At 46.7% G+C, this 25865-nt stretch overlaps 1 protein-coding gene across 15 annotated transcripts in view; it reads left to right on the top strand.

Annotated features, from left to right (window-relative positions):
* Window positions 1–25865, top strand: part of CACNA1B (calcium voltage-gated channel subunit alpha1 B) — a 301534-nt gene that overhangs the window by 85892 nt on the left and 189777 nt on the right. For 14 of the 15 annotated variants that reach the window (XM_026860253.1, XM_026860255.1, XM_026860252.1 and 11 more), the window contains exons 3-4: window positions 19831–19922; window positions 22007–22159. In XM_026860253.1, coding sequence (XP_026716054.1) covers window positions 19831–19922; window positions 22007–22159 — 245 coding nt within the window. Of the gene's footprint in view, window positions 1–5797; window positions 5808–19830; window positions 19923–22006; window positions 22160–25865 lie in introns of those variants that run through there. The other variant, XM_026860257.1, reaches the window with a different exon arrangement.

The following is a 25865-nucleotide window of genomic DNA, read 5'->3' as shown; positions in this document are numbered from 1 at the left end:
CTGTTGCCCCATCTCTGTGTTTAGCCCGTGGCAGACTCCTTCCCAGGCAGTCTCTGCAATGAGCTGGTGGGGTTTTGGGAAGCGCATCCTGCAAAGCTGTAAAAGGCTGTTGCTGGAGTCGTGCACTGTCAGAAGATGCTGCTGGAAGGGCAGGTGTGGGATGCAGCAGGCACTTGCTTCCTGCTGTGTCCTCCTGCAGCACAATCATCCTCCATTCCTCTGCCCTGCCAATATTGCTTGAAACTTTCAGCTTTCACACAATTGTTCTTCAGGGAGAAGAAACTCCCCCAAAAGGCCCTTCACTGCATCAGGTGTTCTCAGGAGGTGCCCAGGGAGGATGTTACAAGCTGGGATGGGCACTGTGTCCTTGAAGGAGTTTGGAGGGTTGATGCCAAGCACAGAAAGCTCTGATGCAGCGTGAGGACTCTGCATATCACTGTGAAGATGCAGGGACACAGCAGTCTGAGGAGCTGAGATGTATAATAACACAAGGGGAAAACTAAACCCCTTGTTGATGGGCAGGTCATGAGTACTATTGAGTGGGAGAAGACAGGGGCAAGTCATCTGCTGGTGCCTCACAAAGCACTGGTGGAGGTGTAGGCCAATGTCCATGCTGGTTCTTCTGTGGTATCTGGAAATGTTGGGTGCTGGATGGTGTTTAAGGGCTGGGACCAAAGTCCTGGGATAGATTATGTCTATCTTAAAATGGAAAACACTGAAAGTGGGGAGCAGTGACCCACAGACACCAAACTTACAGTCCAAGCAAAATTAGTGCAAATTCTGATACTGAGGAAACTCAGCTGAAACATGTTTTCACTTTTGGCTTTTTTAGGATACCTTTCCGTATCATTAGAGCATCACTCATCATTAAGGGAAAAAACATCCTCTTCTGCAATGGCATGAAACAAACAGCACAAGCTGCTGTGCTGGCTGGGAACCGATCCTTTGGGGAGATTTACAAAGTACTTTCTTATCTCTTAATTTGGAAAGACAGAAGAAACTCTGGTGGCAAAACTATAGAGGTTATCATATGGTCAGTTATGCATTGGTCAAAGACAGTAATTTTTCAAAATGTTCCCCAAAAGATTATAATTAGTACAATTAAGTGTCTCAAATGGTAATTTTATTCTACTCAGTAATAGTACAAAGCACAAAACCCCCTCTATGAAACAATACACCAAACATATGTAAGCCAACATCTTCGTGTTGTGATCTGTACAATGTGTCCTTGTTTAAAATTATATTTAGCTCATTCAATCCTGGATAATTTATTGTCTGCCAGACAAGAGCCCTTGTGTTGCTTCTGTACTTAGAAACATGAGTGAGGATGGCTCACGGGCCAGAAGCAGCTTTGGTTCAAATTTACACTGAGAGACCTTTTGGATGGAGTTGAACATGGGTGACAGTTGGGGGCACACACAGTCTTGCACTGAAGTTCCTCTCCTGCTCTGTGCCTCAGTTTCCCTTTTTATTTGTAATCTGCCACCCACAGCCAGCAGCATGGTGAGCTGGGTTGGTGATGATGGGATGGCACTCCTTACTGCATGCATTAATCAGTGGGCTCAGAAAGTGAAAATGTCTTAATTTTAACACCCCCTTAACCTTCCTGATGGTTTGGAAACAGTCTGAAAGAGCAGGATCCGTGGGGCAGGTGCCTTGAAGCAAATGGATATTTGAGAGGAGCATGCTGCTGTGATTTGGGGTGCTGGTGTCTATAGCTGAGAGCCTGAAGGTGCCTCCGGGACCAGCTCTGTGGTGGGGCACAGGCATCAGCAGCAGCCAGGAGCTCTGATTTGCCCCATCTCGGGGCTTCCCTGCTCCTTTCTTCTTCTCCGGAGCCTTGATCTGCTGGTTCTCACATGCTGAACAGACAATTAGCTTTTACATTTCCCAGTGATTTTTGTGGTGGCTGGCCCTGTTGCTGCAAACATTAGCTGGCAGGCTTGTTATAGAAAGAAAGCACAAAGTCAGGTGGAAGAGGAGATAATTACCTTTCTAATATAATTATGGCTGGGCTGGTGAGCCTTTTATCTCAATCCGTGTACTTCTGGTGGTAATACAATAACAGGCAAGGATTAAAATTTACTAGGTTATCACTCGCCTATGGCAGCCAGGGCCATTTTCTCCTCACAGCGGGGAGGAGTTTGTTAGAGGAGATTTCAGGTTAAATGTTTGGGGAAGAGGATGATTTTGGAAGAGGAAGGATCGGGGGAGAAACCCTTTGTGCTGTTTAAGCAGCTTGGAGGGGGATGCACCATCCTGTGCGTGAGCTTGTGTTTGGAGACGTTCCTGCCCACGGTGGAGGTGCCACGGTCTGGTGTGAATTGGGCTGTGGATCTGGAACACGGACAAGGTGGGGTCTGACTGATGTGTGCTGTAAGCAGTTTCCTCATCGAGGCTCTTGTGTCCCTGCCTGGCAGTGCTGCTCTTTGAGCAGTCCCTTCTGCGACTGCCGGAGGTGCAGGGATGGGATCGGCAGGTCCCTGCTCGATAGGGAGGAGGCAACCAACCCACTGTGTTAGAGCAGCAGGCAGGGCTCCCTGTCCCCCACTCCAGCCGGGTGACAGCACCCGCTTTAGTGATTGGGAAATAGCCTGAGGTTATGGATTTACATCTTAGCTGGTCTTTGTGGTGCTGTGTAAGTCATGGGACTACACTGCACCTTCATTTCCCAGGTGGTGAGCCCAAGGGAAGCTGCTTTCTGTGCTGCAGGAAGAGATAACCACCCTCTCCTCTTCGGCAGCACAGAAATACTTTTCCATTGCTGCCTTCCTCAGACTTTCAAAAGACAAAACTATATCCCTGGGACGTCCCTGGGGCACTGTGCTCTCGTCCCCACCCTGTGCCATCCGCTGCAGGATGCATGGCAGGGACCTGTGTCAGCCTCTTGCTTCCAACCCCCTGCCCTTTGGTTGGTCCCGTACAAAGGGCTGATGCTCTAGAAGACATCTCCTCAGTCCTCTCCCAGCAGGAAAGCCCCGCTGCTGTTTTACTCGGAGCAATGGCAGTGCTCTCCCCGGCTGTCCCTCTGCCCTGCCCTCCCCTGCTGAGACTGAGAAGGGAAGAGTGGGTCTGGACAGCTGATCAAATTATAAAACACCGAAAAGGTCAGAGTGGTACTGTTTGCTGTTATCTTTCAGAAAACATAAGAGGCATTAAAATTCTGCTGTCTCATTCATGTAACAAGGGAGAAAATTGTAACGAGAGGAAAATGAAAAGGGGAAAAAAGTCTTCCCTGCTGCAATTGGGTCAGAGAAATGGAAACGGTGCAAGTTTAACTCTTATACTTAGCTGTGACTTCCAGGGGCTTGATGTAGCTGTGTGTGCAGGTCCAGCCTCTCATTTCTGTGTAGAGCAGTTAGAAGTTTTGCCCCAGGGACAGTCACTAGTGTAACAAATTTGGTGGTCTCAGCTTTCTCTTTGTTTTATATTCACCACCATGGTCTTTGGCAGAGCTTGTGCTCAGAATTCAGGAGGTGTTGGGGATGCAGAGACATCAATCCTGGCAGATCAGTTTGACATGATTTAAGCTGGACTGACACCATATGAGGATGAGTTGAGGGCTCAGGCAGAGATGCTGAGGACTGGGACAGCAAGGGCCAGGATACATGTGCAGCAATTGCTTCTAAAAGGGTCAGTAAGGTTGCATGAAACACAGTGTAACAGCACTAACAAACATAAACTGCGTGGTCCACTGCCATAAAACAACCGCAGCGGAAGCGGTGACCAAACCATGGTTGATTTGGGCTTTGCAAGAGCTGCAGTAGATGTGATCAAACTTGTATGTCTTTACCTCCATGCTCAAATCACAATGAAAAAGCTATCACCCAAGTGGAGCCCTGCTCTCCTTTCTAAAGCAAGATGCGTAAATGGAAAGGGTGTAGCTGTGTCCTTCAGAGAGTTGCCTGCTCATTTCATCCAAGCATACCTCCAGTGTTGATTTTGGGAACTTCCAGGCTAAAATGCTTCTTTTTTTCTTTTTTTTTCTTTTTTCTTTCTTTTTTTTCTTTTTTTTTTTTTTTTTTTCCTGAAGAAGATCAGGGCCTGAGATAAATGCCAAATCCTGATTCTACTCCAGCCTGTAAATTTTGTCATGTGCAAAACCCAGATGCAAACTTTATCGCTCCAGCTCCATCCTGTGCTCTTGGCAAAGCCATGCAATTGATGTTGCTTGGCATCCTCCAGCCTCCCTCTCTGCTCCTCTCCTTTTCTCCCCTCTCACAACCCGACTTGTCCTCATTTGCTGGAAACTTTGCTGGAGATCTGTGTCCTGCATGGCCCTGAGACCTGTCCTCCAGGAGAAGGATGCATCTTACCAAACTTGCTCCTTCTGAGTTGGATTTTTCTTGCCCCTAGTGTTGCATTCACTCCCCGCCGCCTCCTTGTTTCAATGATGCAAACCCCACCTTGAAACTCTGCTCTTTCTCAACAACCGTTTTTGTGTTTGACTAAGATTTCCTCCCTCACCTCCATACCATGCCAGGCTACTGGGGAATATGACAACAAAAGAAAAGGGCCAACATAAATCTATTGCTTCTCCATGAGCTGCAAGGAACAGAAGGAGTTTCCTCGCCTGCCAAAAATGTGGTCTACTGAAGACTGCTGTGACAAGCAGCACGCTTGTATAAATATCAAAGTGCAGTCAGTCATCTGAGCCATCAGCAGCTGAAGAGGTGAGTGGGTTTCCCTGAGCTCTGAGAAACTGAGCTGGGAACAGTGGCTGTGCACGAGCAGTTTTGGCACAGGGGCTGTCTCAAGAGGGGGACGTGCTGCCCCCAGCTCTCCTGGGGCCCACGTGGCACTGGAGGTGACCTGAATGTGGAGGAGATGCACTCAAACTGTCTCCATCTCAGATGCTCAGACCCTCACACCGTATTCTGACGGGAAGGAGGTATGAACTAACTTGGGGTGAGAGCAGCCTCCCTCCACATTTGAAGGATGGCTTCCCAGAAATCCAGACTTTTTCCCCAATGAGAAAGAGTGGAGGAAGAATCCTGTTTCCAAAAGTTTTTGTTTCAAAAGGTAGGGTTTCCCCTGGGAAGTTTCAACCTGATTTTAAGAGAAAAAGCCTGCTTTCAGCCAGCTTTACAATATCACTGCAGTTAAAAACTACCAAATAAAAGTAAAATCTGAAGTCAAAATGAAACCAAAATGTTTTGTTATTTCCCACTGGAAAACTGAAATTGATGTTTCCCTGAAAACAAACATTTTTAGTGGGAAAAGGGCATTCTTCAGCACAAAAACCTTTTGTGTGGAGTGTTTTTTCTAAGAACTAGCAATACTTCTTGATTTGCTTGAGTTATTGCCACTAAGATTCTACCTATTTGCATTCTGCCAGGGCTGCTTTAATGGAGGAGTTACACAATGCAGTGTTTTGTGCTTTCTTCTGCTGTTTCTCTTAATTGAAGTAGTGCTTAGAGCCCTGAAACATGATGGTAATGCCATCATGCTGGGTGCTGGAGTGCTGCAGGGCTGTTGGCAGTGTCTGGCCTGAGCTATGGACTGCTCCAACGAAGCTGGGAAAGGCAGAATCAGAGCAGGAAGAAAGCAGAGAAAGTTGAAGGCCCCAAAAATGAGCTGGGGCACTGATGGAAGAGGGACTTAAATTTTTTAGGTGCTTCTCACTGCCACTGTCTCCCCAGACCTCAAAGCCATGGGTGCATTTCAGTCCTCCATCATCATCCCAGTAACCTGCCTTGAGGTTTGATGCAGGAATTACCAAATGAAGACATCACCTGTGTGCTCTAGGAAGATGACTGGGTGGTAGTGAGGATGGCCAGGGGGCAACAAAGCCCAGATCTGCCCCAGTGCCACCTTGCAGCAGCAGTCCATGCCTGGAGTTGCCTCTGCCTGCTGTTTCCAGGGCTACCAGAGGAAGGAATCACTCAGGATACCAAACGGGAGGGAAGGTGATGACTAAGCAAATGTCAGAAACGCTCTGGAAACCATGCTGGGTCCTCCCTGAACCTTCCCTGGCTGGAGCTTAATGCTGTCTAGACGATGGTCTGCTCTGTGTAAACTCTCAATTAATGCAATGCTGATAGACTGGAAAAATGCTCAGAGGACCTTCCCTGCCTTGGTGCTGGTGGGTGAAGCTCCAGAGCTGCCTTTTGGGGCCTTTTTTCTGCTTTGAGAGCAGTGGGTCAGGTGATTTAATGGAGAGGGGTGTCATGGCCAGGAGAGGAACTGAATGGGCAGAGACTAGAGCTGGGTACTACCAGCCCCCTAAGATTTAAATCCAGTCAAATGCAAAGCATCGCCTTCCTAAGAATCACAGCTTAACCAAGAGAGTTACATTATAAGGAGAAAACAGCAGCATGGAGTGAAACGGTGACTTGTTTTGCTCACTCAGTGATTAAACTTGTCAGATCTTAAAGCCACTCTTGCTACTCCTTGTTGAATCCAACTCATGCATTTTGGACACCAGAGTTTGCCAGAGCTGCTTTTGACTTCTTTTTCTCTGCTTGTGCTTTTCTCCATTGGCTGTAGAAGTAAGCCTGAGATGATTTAGCTCCTAACAAAACACTTAACTCTGGTGCCGAAAAGCTAGCGGGGATTTCTGGACCATTTCACAGCAATAGGCTGCATCAACAAAAAGCATCTGATGCTGTTGGCCTACATCCCAAAGTCCTCTGTGCTATCTTCTCATGTGCTGCCTTGTCAGAAAGTTGATGTGGGCCACAGGATACTTCTCATCTCTCCGGCAGCTAAGAAATTCCCCACAGATCTCTCTCTCCTGCCCCATAATTCACGTCTGACTTTATATCATGGAGAAAACTTGCTGCAGCAAATCAGCGGCACCAATGAACATTCAGCCTTCTCTGCTGGGTGCTGCTCTCTGCTTGTGTTTCAGGTGGCTGCAGCACGCAGACAAACTTGCCTGCCTGGTCATCGGAATGAAATGAAGCTCCAAAACCCACCACTGATGCAAGTGCAGCCTCCCCTGGAAAACTACAACTTCCATCTCCACTCTGCTGGCTTGTAACTGCCCAATGGGCCCAAAGGGACTGCTCTGGAAATTTGGAAAACACAAACATTTGCTGCTGTGCTGGGACCTGGTATGTCAGGTTTCAGCCCAGAGCATATATTTTTTAATGGCTGGATTATACAGTCCAGAAATGTTGAGCTTATGATGAAAACGCTGCCAGACTTTTATCTGCAGCAGTTCCAGCATTCTTAACTGCCCAGTGGAGAGCGAAAGCCTCCGTTATCTGAACTGCCAATTAATTTAAGCACATTCCCTTATCCTGTTGTAAAGATGTCACTTCCCTGCACCAGTGACATTGCTCTGGCCCCTGAGGTCCTGCAGGCTCTGCTCAGAGGGTCCTGGCTGCACTGCCCATTTGCATTGCTAACTAGTAGCTGTCTGTGCACTCTTGGTTTTGGGAAGGGGATTGTCATGCTGTGGTGGGTGAAAAGGGATGGGCAAAGTGGGGAAAGAGTGGGCAACTGCAGCATGGAGGGGGAGGAGGAGGAAAGCATGACTGTCAAACCAGTGCTCAGAGAGTGTGATCATGGGCCTGTTTTGTATTGGTGTTGAGGTGATCCCTACAGTCATTAAATGTCGCCTCCTGAGCATTCAGAAGCTATGCTGTGTTCTCTGAACATCTTGATTCCAGGCCAATGTCTACCTGGGGGCATCTAGTTAATTAGATTTCATAGGCAACAAGTTGTTTCTCCAATTCTTTTTATCCAAGGACCTTGGTGTTTTTTGACTCCTGTGCAAAGTAGCTGGGCACTACTGCTCTCTTACAGACACTTTCCATCATGTCCTACAGAGGGTAAATTCAGTCAAACGTCCTCCTCTTGCTGCACATCAGCCAGCCTGGTGTTGCGTGGTCCTGCATGCTGCAGCTGGATCCCTATTTCCCCAGGTTTGCCAGCGAGGAGCTGGTATGATAGCTCCATTTGATTCAAATGGGGCAAGAACAAGGTTTAAAGAAAAAAAAAAAAAAAGAGAGAGACTTGTTCGAACTCTTGAATTGGTATGGGCTCAGGCTGAGTGGGGATGACCAGGTGAGTAACTCTCTAGCAAATTTGGGTGATGGTAACTTGCATGCTGTGGTTCTAGCAGCTGAACTCAGCCAGAAGAGACTCCTAATTAAGCCTTAAAGTCTCTGGGAAGTCTCCTCTGGGATGGCCATCCTCAGCAGGGCTTGGGCACAGGCAGAGCGCTGGTGTGTAGTCCTGGCTGTAACATACTGTGTCGTGGTTGCACCACGCTGGGCAGAAACAGCTCTTTGAGGCTGCTGTGCTGCACAGGGTGCTCGCCTGGGACGGCTCTGAACCTTGCCAGATGCAGAACTTGAGCTTTTATCTATACAATATAGGGAAAAGAGGGGGTTTATCTGTCACATTAATGAAATACTGTTCCTCAAGCACCAAGCATAGAGCTGATATGGCTAAATTATCCTAAAAAACAGAAGGGGGAAGTTACAGTTTCTGTTTTCAGTATAGAAGGAATAAATTCTGACTTTCTTGTGTCCACAGCTCAGCTTGCAACAGGTTTAAAGCACGGTACAGATGGCTGTGCAATTATTGCCAACATCTACTCATTATATTAGATAAGGCCCTGGGTTTATTTAGCAGAAGCAGATGGAGGGAATACACAATATTTTAGATGTCTTGGCAAACTGTGTTTTCCTTAGAACAACATTGCATGTTTGCTGTGATAGTTCTGGCCAAAAAAAAAAGAAATTCTAAGAAAGAGGGAAAATTATATCTTTTGGGAGTGATAATGAGGTTGCATTAAAGAATAGATATTACATTGCAAGTCTTACGATATCTGATGCTTTATATTAATCCCTGTGACAAGAGGAGAGTTTCAGCTCTTATATGAAAATGTGTATTTTTTATGGCTCATAGACTAAAGCTTGAAAACATGACCTGAGCTGCCTACAAAAGCTAAGGAATCACAAGACAAATAGAGCAACCTCTATTATTATTATTATTATTATTTTTAATAACATTGAATTCAGCCTTGTCGATTTTGGGAGTGCCTACTTGTGTGACCACTGGCAATACTACATCTCTGAGCAAGGGGCACCTTGCTGTAGTTGGAAAATTCTTAGGGTTTGGGTCATTTGAGGCAGCAGATTTGGACAGGAGGTGTCTGAGGAACATACACCTCTCTGCTTGCTCAGAGCACTCATAGGCAAAACCTCCCTCAGAGCCCACTGACCTCGGTGACGAAGGGTCCCATGATTATCTGTGATACAGCTAGGAACCAACTCCCTGGCCAGCCTTCTTCCAAAGGGAAGAAACCCAGCTCTGTGCCCGCTTGGAGGTACCAAATGGCTTTCCAGTCTTTGTCCTTCTACAAAAATTGGGCTGTCAGAAATCTTTCCTGTAGGGACATTTGCCAGAGGTGGATAGGGTGCAATTTTCTTGTCTTGTTGTACTCAAGTCCAACATCATCTAGCTTGATTCAGGCCGTTGTCTAGGAAGATACAGGGTGGCAGGAGTAGGTGAGGGAGTCAGCACTGCCCCTTGGATGTAACGAGGTGGAGTAACGTGGTAGTTTCTTGGAGCCCATGGCCCTGAGAAGCAGTCAGGGGAATAACAACAAACCCAGTTTCTGTCCCAGCCTCCCTGGAGTTCAGTATTGGCTCTATCCATGGCTTAAGTAGTTAGCTGTGAACTAAATGCTCGATGTATCACCTGCTCATGATTGTCTTAAACTGGAAGTCATGAGCACAGTGCCAAAGCCAGGCTGTTAAATCAGCGAGCCCCAAGCATGCAGATTGAAAGAGGCTGTGTTTCCCCGGCAGAAGACCTTCCCAGCGGATAAGAGTGGGCAGAGGAGTAAGGGCCCTCACCTGCCTGGAGGGACTGTGGCTGTTCCCTCAGGTCACTGTAAGGAAGTACCAAAGGAGTGGTGGGTGCTTGTGTACCCCCTAACCACATTTGATGCTACTTTGGTATGTTAGTTACACCACCTGCATGGTATTGCCTCACAGGATGCAAGTGGCAGCATGACCTGAGTGTCACTCCTTGGACGTAGCACGGCTCCCCACGTGCTTGTGCTGGGAGGATGCACACAATGAGAGCACAGGCAGGAGGAGAAGAGCAATGCCATGGTGATGGCAGCAGGAACCCGTTGTTGATATTTTGCTATATTGTGGGACAAAAAAATACAGAAACCCTTGAAATTCTGGTAAAGCTCTCTAGTTAGGATGGCTTTGTTCAGTTTCTGAGTCGTTTTGGGTCTCTAATTGGTCAAGTGCACAAGTACATCCAGGCGTGGATAATGCTGATAATCTTTTTGCCAGTTCTAGTCAATCTGGCTGTGCCGGTGAGGCTTAGCTGGCTGAGTGCTGGAGAGTGAACACAAAAAGTGTGCAAATGTGGCAGCATGAATTAACTAACACTCTACTCTCTACCTTCCCATTTATTATATTAATGTTTTTGCATGACGTGTTTATCTTTGCTGATCATCTGCCCATCGCTAGATTATTACAGGATTCAGTGACGGAGTGGCAATGTGGAGTGCAGGGACCCAGAGGAAGGCTGTTCCTTCAGGCACTCCCTCTCGAAGCTAGTCCATGGTTCAGCTGGTGGCTCAGTGGAAAAGAAAAGGCTGCAGTGCAGAAAGGCCCAGAAGACAGTAACCTAACAAGAGGACTCCTTTCCATCCTGACTGACGTGCCCAGCATTGACAGATATTTTCCCTCGTTCTTTGCACCAGTCTCTCACTGGCTGCTGCTCCCCGTCCCTCTCCTGCCAGCTCCAGCAGCATCAGTTCAGCACCCCAGGAGGGAAGGCTGAGCTCTTATTCTGAACCATTTTGGTTTGCTTTTTAAACACTCATGTAATTTGATAGTGATGACATTTTCTGCTCAACTTATGAACAACTACTTCTGGGGACCAGCCAAATGCAGAGAGTGATGTGGTTCTGGTTCCAAATAACAGACTTCATCACTGCTCCCAGGGCAGTCTGGCAAGGAGGCTCTCGTTTGGTGAGTACTATAAGGAAGGAGGGTTAAGATGGGCTTTTAGTGACTGAGACCTCTTACCTCCTGCAGTGCCTGTGATGCCCTGCTAGCCCACCTGGCAGTAAAAAAACCTTCCCCCATCCACCTACCAGCTGTCCTGTGCCTTTTGCCCAATTTCGACCTGCCAGTTAGTAGAGAGCAGAGTCACGCTCCTCCGGACTTTCTGGCACAGCAGTGAAATGTAGTGTCGAGTTAGGGTGACATTTTTCATGCACATAGGATTTGGGGATTTGTATTTTTCAGGAAAATGGCAGCTTTAAATCAAGTCAAAAATATTTGCAGACTTGACATGAATTGCTCTCACTAAAAAGGAAAACACATTAAAAGTTGGAATACTTCATTTTAGAACTTGACAAATGCAACAAACAAATGATGTTTTGTTGTGCTCTCATTTTTCTTCCCTCTCCATAAAGTAAAAATACTTGAAATATTTTGTTGACCCTGAAATTCGACTTTCCTCTTTAAGAAACTTGTTTGCTACTGAATTAAACCTGTCCCCAGCTAGCCCATACACAAGAGGCCGTGGGATGGGGTGTGCGACACCAGGCGCCTCCAGGAAAGTGCTTTGGGCTTTCGGCTCCTGTTCTCCTCTAAAATGAGGAACAAAATTCTGGGATGCCCATTTCCAAGGACAGAAAGCAGCCATCTCTCCTTTGTAATGTTAATGTAGTGAGACTCAAGGTATGACCTACTTTCCAGTCACAGTGAAGTGCAGGATGGTTTTAACTCCTCTGTGCTCAGCTTCCCCAGCGTGAGCTCACTAAAATGTTTTGGACACATGCATTTTCCTGCCAGCTGTCATTGTTCATTGTTCCTTTTCTACTCTGTGGTGTAGAATGTTCATGTCTCTCCTCCTTAGAAGCAACAAGGACTTATTTGAGCAATTGTCTCATAACCAGAGTATCTTCCTTCATCCTGGGCAGAAGCCAAGCCCTCAGCTCTCTGCACTCTGCAAAACCTCATTCATTTCGTCTCACGCCACACGCTGCTTGACTGCTGTGTGTCTTGCTGTAGTGCAGGAGTGTGTGTCTACAGATGCTCCTTTCCCTGTCTTCTCCCTGGAGCCTGGCTCAGGAATTACAGTCAGGAAAGTAGGTTGCGGGTGGTTTGTGAGGGGGGGTGATTTTGTTCTTGTTTTGTTGTGTCTCAGGACTCTGGAGCATTTCTGCCATGAAAAGAGGAGGAGAGAGTTTGCATTCGTATCTGGGCAGCTCTCTACGCTGAAGGCTGGTGGCAAATTAAATGCTGTCTACAAAAGGCTTAGAAATGCACCCATTTGCTGTGAGACCAAGGAATAAATTGGCTGTGCCTCTGAAGCAGAGCAACCCTGTACTGTTGAATATTATTATTTCCTCAGTGTATTTTATTTTGCTCTCTGTTCCCTTCATGTTAGAGCTAAAGAGAGGTTTATACTTCACCATAGTGAGGAGTGAGGCCATTTTGATGGATACAGTCAGTTTTGGGACAAACATGTTTATCTGAGCAAAGGGATCAGCCTGAATTTCTCTGAATAGGCTGGTGTTAAGGAAAGGGTTAGGTAGATTTAGATTAGATGTAAGGAATAAATTCTTCCCTGTGAGGGTGGTGAGGCCCTGGCACAGGTTGCCCAGAGCAGCTGTGGCTGCCCCCTCCCTGGAAGGGCTCAAGGCCAGGTTGGACGGGGCTTTGGGCAACCTGGGTTGGTGGAAGGTGTCCCTGCCTGTGACAGGGGGGTTGGGACTGGATGATCTTTAACGTCCCTTCCAACCCAAACCATCCGGTGGTTCTATGACCTGGTATATTGTGTTGTAGGTGTGTTTGGAAGGAAAGGAGTAGGCTTAGATGCAATATGCAGGTGTCTATTTGGATACTTAGACTTGGTGTTGGTCATCCAAAGGAGAGACAGAGAGCTGGCAAGCTGGGCCCTTTCACATGGGAGGGACTATGGACAGCTGGTGGGGAAGTCACCAACATGGAGTGATGGAGCCAGCAGATGAACCCGACAGTGCCATAAATTAAACGGTGCAATTAACATGCCAGATCTATTTACTGGCTCAGACCTGGTGTCAACTCTATGTCTTTGGTAGTCAAGATAAAGCTCACACACCATGAAATCAAACTGAGCGAAAAGAGGCATCTTTCCAACTGTTCCAGTCACCAATTGCACGCGGATTTGTGCAGTGGATGAAGAACAAGGGAGCAGCAGGACTGACCTACGTGTCACTGCAGTCCAAATGCACGCCAGGCTTGCTGTGCTGAACAAAACGGCTGCCTGCATCTGAGGGGCTGGCTCATGGGCACCCTTTGGCTGGTTGCCTCTGCTGACCTGCCCTCAAATCCCAGGCAAGGAAATCAGTCAAACCACATCATTGGCATAAGACTGAGCAACGTCGTCAGTGTGCAGTCCGGAGTTACGAAGGTGAAAAATACTCATTTTGATTTGTAATGCAGCTGAAGTGCTTCTCAGCAGACAGACACCCACTACTAACACTCGCCATATCCTTTTGCAGCTTCTAGTGTTTGCAACTGGTGTGGTTTCTCCTTGTGAGTCTTGCTCATTGGCTTCATCCACTGCCAAGACTTCATTTTCTGTTGCTGGTTGGTACATATGAGGAAATGGGTGTGAGTGATGCCCTGTTGTCACAAGTTGCCAGAGATCATGGTACCTCCTTCTCCACAGTGTAGTCTGTTGGACAGTCTGGTGTCCTTGGAGGTCAGTGCCACAGGGACCTAATATTTCTTCTTGCAATTCCTCCAATAATACTCTATTTCTTGTTCCGTCTCCCTAATCCATCACGACTTGCTGCTTTCCTTCTGCAGGTCCTCCACCCCCTGCCTGAGTGATTCCACTGGAGCTCACCTTGTGCAGGTAGAGCTTGAACCCTCCTCCACACGGGAGTGTGGGGTACCCCCCTCGCAGACCTTCACTTGGGCAGCAGCTTCCCTGATTAGGAACCTCTGTCTTGGTGGCCACCTCCACTCATCCCAGGCTCTCCTGGCTAGGTAGATGGCTCCTGGCTGTGGTGCAGGGCAGACACCGGAGAAGTTGATGTTTCCAAATAAAGACCATTAATTCGAAGGCTGGGACATGCATGGCGAGGCCAGTGACTGTCCTGTGCTGGTTGGTGAACTGCTGGTATCTCTGATCCTGGAATGTCTTGCCAGCTCCAGCCAGAATCACACTTTGTGCTGGTTTGGGGTTAAAATGCTTTGGTTGTTCAGGAAAGCAGGAGGCAGAGCAGCCTCCCGTGGCAAATAAAGGGGGGAAAAAGAAATGGAGAATATATATTTTAATAAATTTTTAATGCTCTGTATATGCTTTTGCAGGGAAAACACCGGTTAAAAAGCCCAGTTACTTAAGATGAATTTTATGGGCCTTTTTTTGAGTGAAATGAATCCTTTCCATAGAATTTCTCATTTCAAAAGAATTATTTCTTTCCACTTAATTTTTACTGTAAAATTCCCAAGTGTTCCCACAGTGGCGTGTGACCAGAAGGACCTTGCAGGAAGGACCCAAGGGGAATCACTAGCTGCTGGGGGTGGTGGCAGCTCCCATGGGGTTAGGGACCTCCTACACTCCCCAGGCAGTGGAGGAGGGATTGGGAAGGAGCGGGTGGGTGGGGGTCACAGCTAGCAGGTAGCACAGATAGAGGCAACGGTCAGCACATGGACTGCCCATAGGTGGGTGGGAAGTATCTTTAAACTAGTCAGCCAATATTTATGAATATATTTATTAATTTTTTCCCTTTGGATTCCATTTCCTGGGCATCACTGGGGCTTTTTAAATGTCGACAGCCTGTGTTCAAGGTCAGGCTCTGGGAACAGGGGTGATTTACTGGAGTTCTCTGCTTGTGTCAGAGATTTTGGGGTCGATGCTGCCAACGTGTCTGAGTTAGGTGGGACTGAATCTGTGGGTAAGAAGTGATGGTTGCTATTTCTTTTCATAAGATTTTTTTTTTTTTTTTTTTTTTTTTTTTTTTTTTTTTCTGTGGGAAGCTGTCTGGTGGGTATTTAGTCTTTCTCCTGTTCCTGCTGAAGAGATTGATTTGGTTCTTAGGAACAGGTGCTGCGGATAAAGTCTCTGAAAAAAAATTACTGTTTCCACTTACTTTCTAGGACTAGAGTTTATAATAAATAGCAAGGTTACATTAACAATGCTTACAGTTTATGCCAACGATTCCTCCTCTAGCAGAACCTGCCCTGGCACCAGTGTTGTCTGGTGGTGAGATCCCCTTGGAGGTGTTAATCATTCTCAGTTATTAATCTTGCTGCTTTTTTGCAGTAGCTGTTTGTTATCTGCTCACAAGCAGATGCTCTGAAGCTGCTGGACTTGCAGCCAGTTCCAGTTCTCTCCTGCATGTCTTAAGCTGCCTCTGCTGTGATTTATAGACAGTGATTCCAGGAGACGGGCAGAAAACGCGCTCCGTCACCTGCAGATATGTTTGTGTTGAGCCTGGCCTCACCGGCTGCTCTTTGCTGAGACTGAACCCAAGATGTAGTTGCTCCTATAAGCAGAGACATGTACAGAAACCCCCGTATTTTTAATTGTCTATTCTGGCTTTCACTTGGGATATCTCCTGTGTTTCTGTTCCTCCTCCTCTTCCTACTGTGGGGGAGATACAAAGTACCTCTGTCACCTGTTCCCCAAGAGATCATCTGGAAAAGCTGAAATAAATTCACTAAAGGTGTAGGAGGAAGCCAAGGTGGGGATGATTCTGAGAAGCAGGGTTAGCTTTTCCCCACTCCAGTCCTTGGGATTTAGAGATCTGGGGCTAAGCCTGAAAGAGTTCCAATGCATTTTCTTTGGTTAGGGCTTCAGTAAGATTTGTTATCGGGTGGCTCTGAAAAGCGCAGCATTGTACGACAGCGTTTGTCTTGCTGAACCAGTACACAGAAATCCTGAGCTCCGAGGTACTTTAAGAAATGGATTGCTAATTATTTATGTTAGCATAATGTTCAGGAAAGGAACTTTCCCTTTATTCTTTACTTTGTTTTATACCCAAAGGATTAAGCTGCTTTTGTAGTTTATTCTAGGCTTTGCTAGAACAAAAGTTATCAAGCATTTATCACAGATTTGGCCTGTCTCTGGGAACAGATGTCAGTCAGAGCTTGTTAGTGGAGGTGGTGATACAGAAAGCAGCATTTAACCAAGTTATCATGAAAGCGAAGAGTGAGTGCCGCGGTCCTGAGCACTGCTGGGCTGGCAGGATGTGCGCCCAGGTCCTCCACAGCAGCGTACGAGCAAGAAAGGTTTGATGGTCGACCATCCTGCTTGTAAAAAAGACAAATTATATGGAGGAACTTATTTAATAAGGTTTTGTTGCACTTAAACACTTGAAGTGCTATCAAAGACAACATTCTAAGCCTATCAAATCTCGGTGTTTCTGTATGACCCGTTAAGATACAAAACCGGCTGCAGATCAAGCCATTTGTTCTTTGTGAGGTTATCTCCCAAAATCTATTTTTTTTTTTTTACCTTTAACAGCTGATTTCCTCTTCCGGCACCGGCTCGCCCATCACCTCTGCTTTGTACTCAGCTGCTCACTGTGCAGCCAGGGAAGCTTTGGCAGGATTGTCAGGATGGGCTTGTCAGCCAGCTCCTTTGATCTCTCTGTTTCTATAATTTTTAATGATAATTTCCATTTTGTTCTGGCCTAGCTCACAGTGGCTTCTGCAAGCTTTCAGCTGGAGTGGGTGAAAAAGTAAAACAGAACGATGGCATTTATGCAAATGCCACAAAGTTAATTAAGGCCTTTCCCTCACTGGGGCGTTTTCCCATGCATGGCAGTGAACAGTTTTGGGGAGTGGACTACTGAGCAGCTGTAAATTAGCTTTGATTTTGTAGGGAGAAAAGGCACCATCTCTGCCCTGGCACATCTTCCCCCACCGAGCTGCTTTGCTGGGCTCCGGCGGCTGAAATCTGCCGCTTGGCTCTTCCCTCACAATTACTGGGCGCCAGCTTTCTGCCAGTGAGTCCTTCAGAGCAGTAAGGCCCCACGTGCCAGGGCTCCTGGGATGGACGCTGACCCCGTAACACATCTGAAAGCCCCAGGGCCCTCTTTCCCCTGGTTCCACTGTTGGGTCAGCCTGCCTGGGGCTGCAGAGCCACAGTTGAGAGGATGCAGTGTGAGAAGCTGCAGCATCCAGCCCTCCCTGTTTCCAGTAGTGCAGGAAACGTTGGATGCCCACCTGGTTTTCTCACCACCCGCCTCATTTACCTGCAAGGCTCAAATGTGGGGTTTTAGACTTAGAGCTACTACCTCATCTCCAAGTCTTATGTTTCTTCCACCAGAAGTGGCTTTATTTAGGATGTAGCTGTATTTTCTGTTTTTCTCTCAAGGCAAAATTTGGCCAGGGTTGTATTTTTTTTCAAGAATGGCTGATTCATGGGCAGATGTAGCAGTGACATGGATGGTCTGTACAATTTGCCTGTGATTTGATACAATCCATGGACCAAGTCTCCAGCCATGGGAGATGGTGGGCTGTAGGGTGCCCTGTGTAGGTTAGCTGGGGAAACACAGCACTAGTCACGTGGGAATTAATGAATGATTAGGGGGTTGACTAGGGGGGTGGGGGGTGTGTGTGCCATAGTTTGAGCAGTCACCAAGCCTATTAGGAAGACAAGACCGGAATGAAGATCTCCAGCCACTGGAACATTTACTGGCACCATGGGACTAATTGATGGTGTCCCCCATTCACTCCCATTTTCTTTTTGATGTTAGAAACAAAACAATGAGCATATCAAGCACCCCTCCTCTCAGCTTGTACCAGGGTTCTGCCTGATAACAGCATAAATCCATCTTAGCTCACTGGAGACTAATTGTGCTGTTAGTAGCAACATCCAAGGTGGATGTTTAAGATTATCTTTTGACTTAAAGTGTGTGTTATTCCCAGACTGCAGAGGTTTATAAGTGAGCAATTAAATTGTGAGGATGGAGGGAAGGGAGGAGAGGAATGAAATCATTGGCATGGGTGCAGAAGATTAAATTAGAAGCCTCTGCACATGAGGGTTCTTGGTTTAAATTGTCTCCTGTTGCTTATGCTCAAACTGCATCAATAGAGCTGATGCAACGTGAATTTTCTGGTTGTGAAACTGCAGGGACAGGTGTCCTATAGAACCGGTATTCTAGTCCTCAGATCCTGGCTTGCTGCTGCCTCTCTTGCCATCCAACATCTCAGCATGCTTTTTTCCTGATCTCCAGCACCTCCTGCTGCTGGGGTCTGGCCCTTTCCGCACAGCAATGCTGATCCTGCTCTTCCCCAGCCCATGCTTGGCAGCAATGCTAAGTCAGTCAGTAAGTCAAGGACAGGGTTTTTATCTGAGGGTAGCTGTGCTGTCAGTGCTCCCTACACAGCCACGTCCTCCGCTGTCAACTTTGCCAGGCATCCTACGTAATATGTATTACATAGTAAAACTATATGTCTCGTTTTGAAAAACTCTGCTTTATCTTGTATTTTTTATGGTAGCTGGCCACTCTGCAGAGTGGTCAGCAGCCTGTTATCAGGAGCCAAGATAAAGGGCTCCTGAGCCGGTGCAGATAAATTGTGGGTGGATGCTGAGGGTGCTCTGCACCTCTCAGAGCATTTCTGTGCTCTGGCACAGGACACTTGCTGTGCCCGGGTGCTTAATCCCCAGGGGACTGCCTGGGGTTCACTGCCCAAGTCTGGCAGCCTCCTTCCAGCTCTGCCTGTGGCACCTCTGCAACCCCGCTTGTGAGTCCCTCTTGCTGCTGTAGCTCTTGGGGAGGGGTTGGTGAAGCGCCAGATTGGGGGCAAGGTTGGGTCTCCGTGGGCAGTGCTTTCAGCAGTTGTGGTTAACAAGTGGTGGCATCTTGTACATCTAGTACCAGGGGGCTGGGGGCTTGCAGAACCCACTGGTGGCTGGTTGCTCAGCCACTTCCACCTTGGTGGAACAACTTGGGGACAAACCTACCAAAAACTAATGGCAACTGCTTATAATCACTTTAAATGGTGCAGTCAGTGGGGAAGTGGTTGTGAGGATTTTTGCTCTGAACTAACTGCGTGGCTGGCCTGTGTTAGGGGACCCCTGTCTCAAATCAAGAATATTTTTGTTGAAGAATCATAGGAAGTGCTGCAGTAATTAATGAACACAGTTTTGCCATGCTCTCTGTGGCGCAGCGTGCCTTGCAGTGTCTTCTCATAAGGAGTTTGCACCATTGTGGCTTGTGACAACATTTCTTCCTCTGCTGTGCTCTAAAACAGTGAAGCCATTTCATTCTCTGTGCAGAGCACTTAAATTTTTAAGTTTAAACTCTGATTTGGAAGCTCTATTTCTCACCAGAGTTACTGCAGCATATCAGAGGAAATACTTGCACCCCACTCTCCGGATATTCTCCCCAAATAATGTGCTCTGAACAAAAATTAATTTTGCACACAGAGAGTAAACCATATAACCAGAAACTGCTTCAGATATTAGGAAACACCAGACATCAGTACTTGAGGGATTTCTGAATTTATTATAGAGAAAAGCTCTGGCAGGTAATTTCTAGCATTACCAAGGGGTTTATTTCCCTTCTCACTGTCTCCTGAAAAATGCTGTATGCTTTCCTTTAAGCACAGGGTGCTGCTCTTTAACGGACAGAGCCAGGCCTGCTCACTATGTGTAAATGGCCTCATAAGCAGGCAGATATTGCGGATTTTCTTATAGTCTGAGCAAAGCTCAACAGCACTGGAGGAGTGTGTGAATTGATGGTTTTCAGTGGACACAATTTGCAACGTGATCACAGGTATAAAGTTTAAAGCAGCTTGAATATTTTCTGGTTTTATACGACATGCTTTGGAAAGAGGAATTTTCATTTAATCTCAATTTTTCCTCTCTCTCCCCTTTTACAATTAGGATTCTAGCGACTGCTGGGACTGATTTTGACCTGCGGACCCTGCGAGCTGTCCGAGTGTTACGACCCCTGAAGCTTGTGTCAGGAATCCCAAGTGAGTGTCATGATAATGTCACCTTCACAGCCAAAGGTGCTTTATAGCTTTTGGGGTGTTACATGCTTTTCTGAGCAATGTTTTCTTCCCCTACTTCTTCACAGTTTATTGCTCCTGCCCTTACTAGGTTCTGATTTTCTGTCACCCTGTTTTGTGTACAGCCAGCTAATTTCAGTGCTGCGCTCCCAAATTTGCAGGTGAGCAGCAGGGATTTGTCCTAGCACAACCTTTGGGGTTGAATTAATTCTATGGAGTGTGAAGACCTGTGTCAGGCCCATAGCCCTGAGCTTGCATCTTCTGACAGTTTTCACCAGCTGAGCATCTTGCACTAGGGACTTTATTCCTTTAATAAGGGGAAAAAACAAAGGGAAAGAGCACATAGGACTTCATCTTAGCTACTCAGTGGGTAACTTGTTATATTTTACATGCTAATGTGAAGGGTCTGAATGCTCCGGTGAGGAGCTGCATCATGCCTTGCTGATGCCCTGAAACCACCAAAGTCCCCACACCGTTGCTTACTGCCTTTTTATTTGTTGCTGTTCACCAGCTGCTCTGTCCACTAGCGGGGGATCACTGTCAGGAGTGAATTTCATTTCTGAATATGGAACAGGGATTTTTCCCTCCAGCAAGAGCCAGTGGAAGAGAACCACTGCTCTATGGGATGCTCTGCTCTTCTCCACTTTAACCCCTTGGCAGCCAGGCAACCCCCTCTCCTCCTGGGCAGCTGCTTGGGGCATCAACTCTGTCACCTCCCTGGCTGCTTCGGGACGGAAATGTTGGTGCTGTAGGAATACATCAAGGGACTACACTTTGCAATAACAGCACCAACATTTCCTGACATCAGCATCCTTTCTTGGGCAGGGCTTGAATCTGGATTCCCACGCAGGAGATGCCCTTGCCTAGGCTTGGTAAAGGTGTCATTTATTATCTGGATCTCTAATAAGGAGATGCTGCTGGCTGTTTTTTTCATGGACTTCTTGCCTGTACAAGGCAATATGGTGTTGTGGTAGTGACAGTCTAAGGATGTCAAGTAAGGTGGCCTCAGGGGTGTGCCTGTCCTGGTGTGGGTCTCGTGTTCCCCCCAGGAGGATGTGCTCTTCCACCTAGTGATGTGTCCTGGACCAGCACAATATTTTCCCCCAGAGCATTAATTGCTCTCCTCTTTTAGTGATGCTGTGAAATCTGTGTGCTGTGTCTTTCCTGTGGCAAATGTACAACCTTGAGATACTTTCATATACAATCATGGTACATGTTTTTCTTCTACATTCTCAGTATTTTACCCATCCAACAGATCTTCAGTCTCTTTTTTTTTTTTTTTTTTTTTTTTTTTTTTTTTTTTTTTTTCTGCATGCACCCGTATTGACCTCAGTAGTGCTGTACAAGGTGGCAAGACAGTGATGATCCTTCATTCTCTATACCTTAGGACAGGCCACCAAGGTGGCTTTCAGATGCTGCTTATCACTGAAGTTTTTTTGTTATGTGCATCTGTATGATGTTATCTGACACCTCCATCTCTCCAGCCTCTCTTGTCTTATCTCCCCTGGTTTTAATTGAAAATGAGTTTTAGTGCCAGTGGAAAAGCTATGGATAGATAGCCAGCCCTGGAGACATGGTTTTGTTTCTCCAGAAGCCGAATGTGATAGATACGGCAGCATCACGGCTATTCTGTGTGTCACAGAGCTCCCGTGCAGCCCTGCCCTGCTGGGGTTGGCGGGTACCACAGCAGTGCCCAGTTCTGCTGCAGCCGCCACACTGCTGCAGGCTCTGCCCTAAGGACCCAGTCCAGCTCCAGGCTGAGTCTTGGCACTCCACTGGCTTCAGAAAGTCCTTTTTGTGTCTCTGAAGCTTAAAGAGACCTTTGAATCTCTGATCTGAAGAAAAGGGGTCAGAAAAAGTTAAGTCTCCTTTCACATCTTGAGTGCATTACGGCTGTAGCATCTTTTTTATAGCACCCTGGGATAAACAGCATTGGCTGGTATTGCCAATCCCGAACTTTCCCTTAGCCCCTCTTTACTACATTGCCCTCATCCCCAAACCCTTGTTTTCCTTCTCTCACTGATTATGTGTCTTCCTTGTCCCCACAGGCTTGCAGGTTGTCCTCAAGTCCATCATGAAGGCGATGGTGCCCTTGCTCCAGATTGGGCTGCTCCTCTTCTTCGCCATTGTGATGTTTGCCATCATCGGGCTGGAGTTTTACATGGGGAAGTTTCATAAAACCTGCTTCTCTAACGAGACAGGTGAGCTCTGAGCTTTTCTCCCCTCCCAGAGTATCATCATGATGCTTCTAGTCCCCTTCATCTCATTGGGACACTTTTTATTCTGCTCTTGTGTTGCTTTTCCTTTTTCCTTTTCACCTTCACTGCATTTTCTCCCTCTTTACCCACCACTCTAACAGACTTTTGTCCTCACCCTACATGTCCTGGGACAGATTCTCCTCTGCCTGTTACACCACCACTGATGCTAGTGGGTTGCTCTCAGTCTGCACAAGAGTGAGATGAAGGTGCTTAGGGCCTCTTCTCATGGGAAAATTTTTTTCATAGTAGAAATATAGAACCAAATTCTTGTCATTCCAGCTTGTTAAGGGTGGGCGGTTTTTTGTTTGTTTGCTTGTTTGGGTTTTTTTTATTCATTGGTCTCTGTTTACATTTTCATTGGGTTTAGCTCTATAAACAGCTACTGAACATTGAATTTCCTTGCAAAGTTTCTGGAGTAAGTTGCATGGGTATGAGAAAACTTCAGTGTGAAAGAGTAAGATTGGAAAGACTGGGAGCAACCAAAAGATTTAAAAAAAAAAAAAAAAGGCTCTTTGATGGAGAAAGGATAAAAACGTCCTTCAAACAGAGAAGGGCAAGGGAAATTGGGCATTGAGGAGTAAATGGTGTGTCTGCCTGTGAATGAGTGATAAACCCCGGAAGATGGAGGTGGAGAGGAGTGATGCCCAGAGACCATCGGCCAGCTGCTTGTCCATGGCTCAGAACTCATTCCAATTAAAAAAAAAATAAAAGCCAATTTTTTCCATGTAATTTTTTTATATTCCTTTACAGTAGTGCTAATATGTGTTGGTTATCTGGGTAATCCACCGATGAAAATATTGTTCTTATCTCCAAAAGATTGCAATTTAAGGTACAATTGACTGTCTTTAAAACACAGTCTTGTATTTTCAGTGATTATCCCTAATAGGTCTTAATATTGATTTATTTATATGCATTCAAATGGTAATAAAACAACAGCCCTGCCAAATCTCTGGGCATCCTTCACAGTGCTTTCGAGCAACAACATGGAAACGGTTTAATATATTTGGTTTACACCGAGCTTTGCAAAAGCAGGGTGAAATTGTTTTCTTGCTTGTGTTCCTATGTAATGTTAAAAAAGCGTAACGCAACTTGTAAAGGATAGTCAGGTGTTGTGGTTTGTGAGTAAAGCACGACAATTCCTGGAATAAATGAATTTTCAGACTGTATTTGCAGGAGAGGAAACTTTTTTTTTTGCGGGGTATGTGTGTTCATGCCAAGCAGAACAGGTCTCAGCCCACTGCAAGGTCTCTGGGGCTACTGCAGCAATTACAGAGGAATAATAGCAACGGGGACATTATAGGTGTGTCAGACGCAGAAGTGTTCTTGGTGAGATGGCAGGAAGAAAGCAATTATGAGCAGATCTGCATTTTCCAGTAGTATTTTCTGGTCTGTTAAACTGCAACCAAGGTAGGCGATTTTTTGCGTCCTTCATTTGCAAGGTAGCGGCTGCAGGCTGAGCTCTGGGGCTCTCTCGCTAATGGACTGACTGTAGCCAGTGGGCTAAAGAGAAGATTGATTTTTATTCTCCCCTCCATCCCCCAGGAAACTAGTTAATGTAAAAAGGAAAAATAAAACCCAAAGCTGTTGGTGTTCTCTGCAGACAATTCTCTGACATCAGCGGTGGCTGAGAGATCTCTGTGCCAGGCTTGGGGACTAGGAACAGATTTTTGTCATGTGTAACATCGTGTGTAAGCGACTCTTGCTTGCTGGGTGGCTCCCAGCTAGGAATTGGGAGCGCAGCCGAAAAGCTGTTGTGTGTGTTGTGTATCTCTGCACGGCAGCACCTGGCATCTCGGTGGGAGGAGGCGGTGTGGCCGGGCTCACCTGCCCCCGAATCCCCTCTCCGGGCAGTGTGGGCAGCCGTCCCTGTTTACAGGCACCAGCCCCTGCTTTTCTCAAGGGCTAACGAGCTGCTTGTCGGATGGATTATGGGGATCGATTCCACCTGCTCGGCGGGAAGTGGCGCGATGGTGTTTCTGGAAAGGCAGAGAGCGGTGAGGTTTCCTGGCGCTGCGGTCCCTTGTGAGCGGAGCAGCAGAGCATCCCACAAAGCCATCAGCCGAGCCTTTTAAAACCTAAGTGCTTATCATCTCCAAAGAGGTGCATTAACAAACCCAGGCCTGATACCAGGGGCTCCAAAGGCTGGCTTGAGTGTGGAAATGTGAACCTCATTAAGGAGATGCCTGTCAGAGGGTAGCAAATTGGAAGAGGAGTTGCTCATGCTTGTTTCTGTTCCAAATCCCCAAAGTGAGCAAACTCCTGGGGTTTTTCCTGGAATCAGGAGCCACATGAGACATACCAGCTGTTATCTCGGTGCATTGTGGGGGAAACCAAGTAGAGGTGTCAACAGCAAATGTTCCTGTAGCCCTGAATAGGTCAGTATTAAACTAATGCGGAGGGATGCTGGGGACCAAAACATGGCAAAAGGCTTATTTAGGGCCTTTGCCACTCAGCCTGGCAGACTTTTCTTAGCTAGTAGAAACATTTCTCTATTTTAATGAAAAATGGTTAAAAATTAATGGCAGCGCATGTTCCGGTGGACGGCTGACTTGTTTTCCTCTCCTTGCATCCTCCATGCTGTTCTGCTTTGCTGACACAGGATTATTTTTAAGCAGCCACCCTCCACAGCTGACCTAGCCCAAGTGCCCTGAAGCTGTTCCAGGAGAGGAGGGCATCACACTTATTTCCCATTTTTCCTTAAGACTCCCTTTTTCTCCATTTTCCCCAGCCATAGGAGTAGGGACCAGTTCTGGTCTCTTTTTTAAAAAGGAAAAAAACCCAACCCGAACCCTTTGTAGTAGATGTGCATTGCATTTTCAGAGCATTACCTGGCAACAAAAGGCCGGAGATAAAGCTGAATTCTGTTTTAAGGCATACTCACAAATGGTCTTCAAGAGGTAGATTTGGTATTTTCTTTTTGCAGGCTTGTCTCACTAAGACCTTGTGAAAGCCTGTGGTGACCCATATGGGAGCTGGAGAGAGATGCCCTGCATTGAGGTGTTGAGTCAACAGGAAAACACGTCACACACACACAGAGACTTATATATATATCCTGGAGCCACAGTGACAATCTTGTTTTCCTCCTGCAGACTTTGCTCTATGGAATAATTGTTCCTAATTATTAGTGCTGATCTTGTTTTCCCCCTGGTGAATTTGATTTTGTGCAGTTTGGTGCTCCGTTACCATAACGTGTCACTTTTAAAACCCTTTAATATTTCCTGAATTGCATCTCTCTGTAAATAGGAATATTACTTAGTATATCTATTTACTTTAAAAAAACAGCACTTTAGTTTTCCAAAATGCTCTTTGTTGGTCCTCACAACATCTCTGGAGGACTGCAACACTTTAGACTGCACAGCTGACCCTGGAAGATGCCAGCCACCCTTCTGGCCATCTTTTTTGGTCCTTAACTACGACAGACTCATCCTTCTTTGCCTTCTCTGGGTCTGAAACGAAACTCAGCAGAGAAACTCTGTCTCTGCTGCAGGTGAGCTGGCAGCTGAGTGCTTTCTCTGCCACATGTACCTATGATCCACGGCATTGCCCTTTGGGGCAGAATTGTGAATTTTACCAAGGGGCTGGAGCTCTTAGTTCACCTCGCAGACTGCTGTGGTGGTACTGCCTTGTGGCAAAGCCAGGGGATCCTCAT

The sequence above is a fragment of the Athene cunicularia genome, assembly GCF_003259725.1.
Source record: "Athene cunicularia isolate RWA chromosome 17 unlocalized genomic scaffold, athCun1 chr17_part1, whole genome shotgun sequence".
In the NCBI taxonomy this organism is placed as follows: domain Eukaryota; kingdom Metazoa; phylum Chordata; class Aves; order Strigiformes; family Strigidae; genus Athene; species Athene cunicularia.
This window is presented reverse-complemented; position numbering and strand designations above follow the sequence as displayed.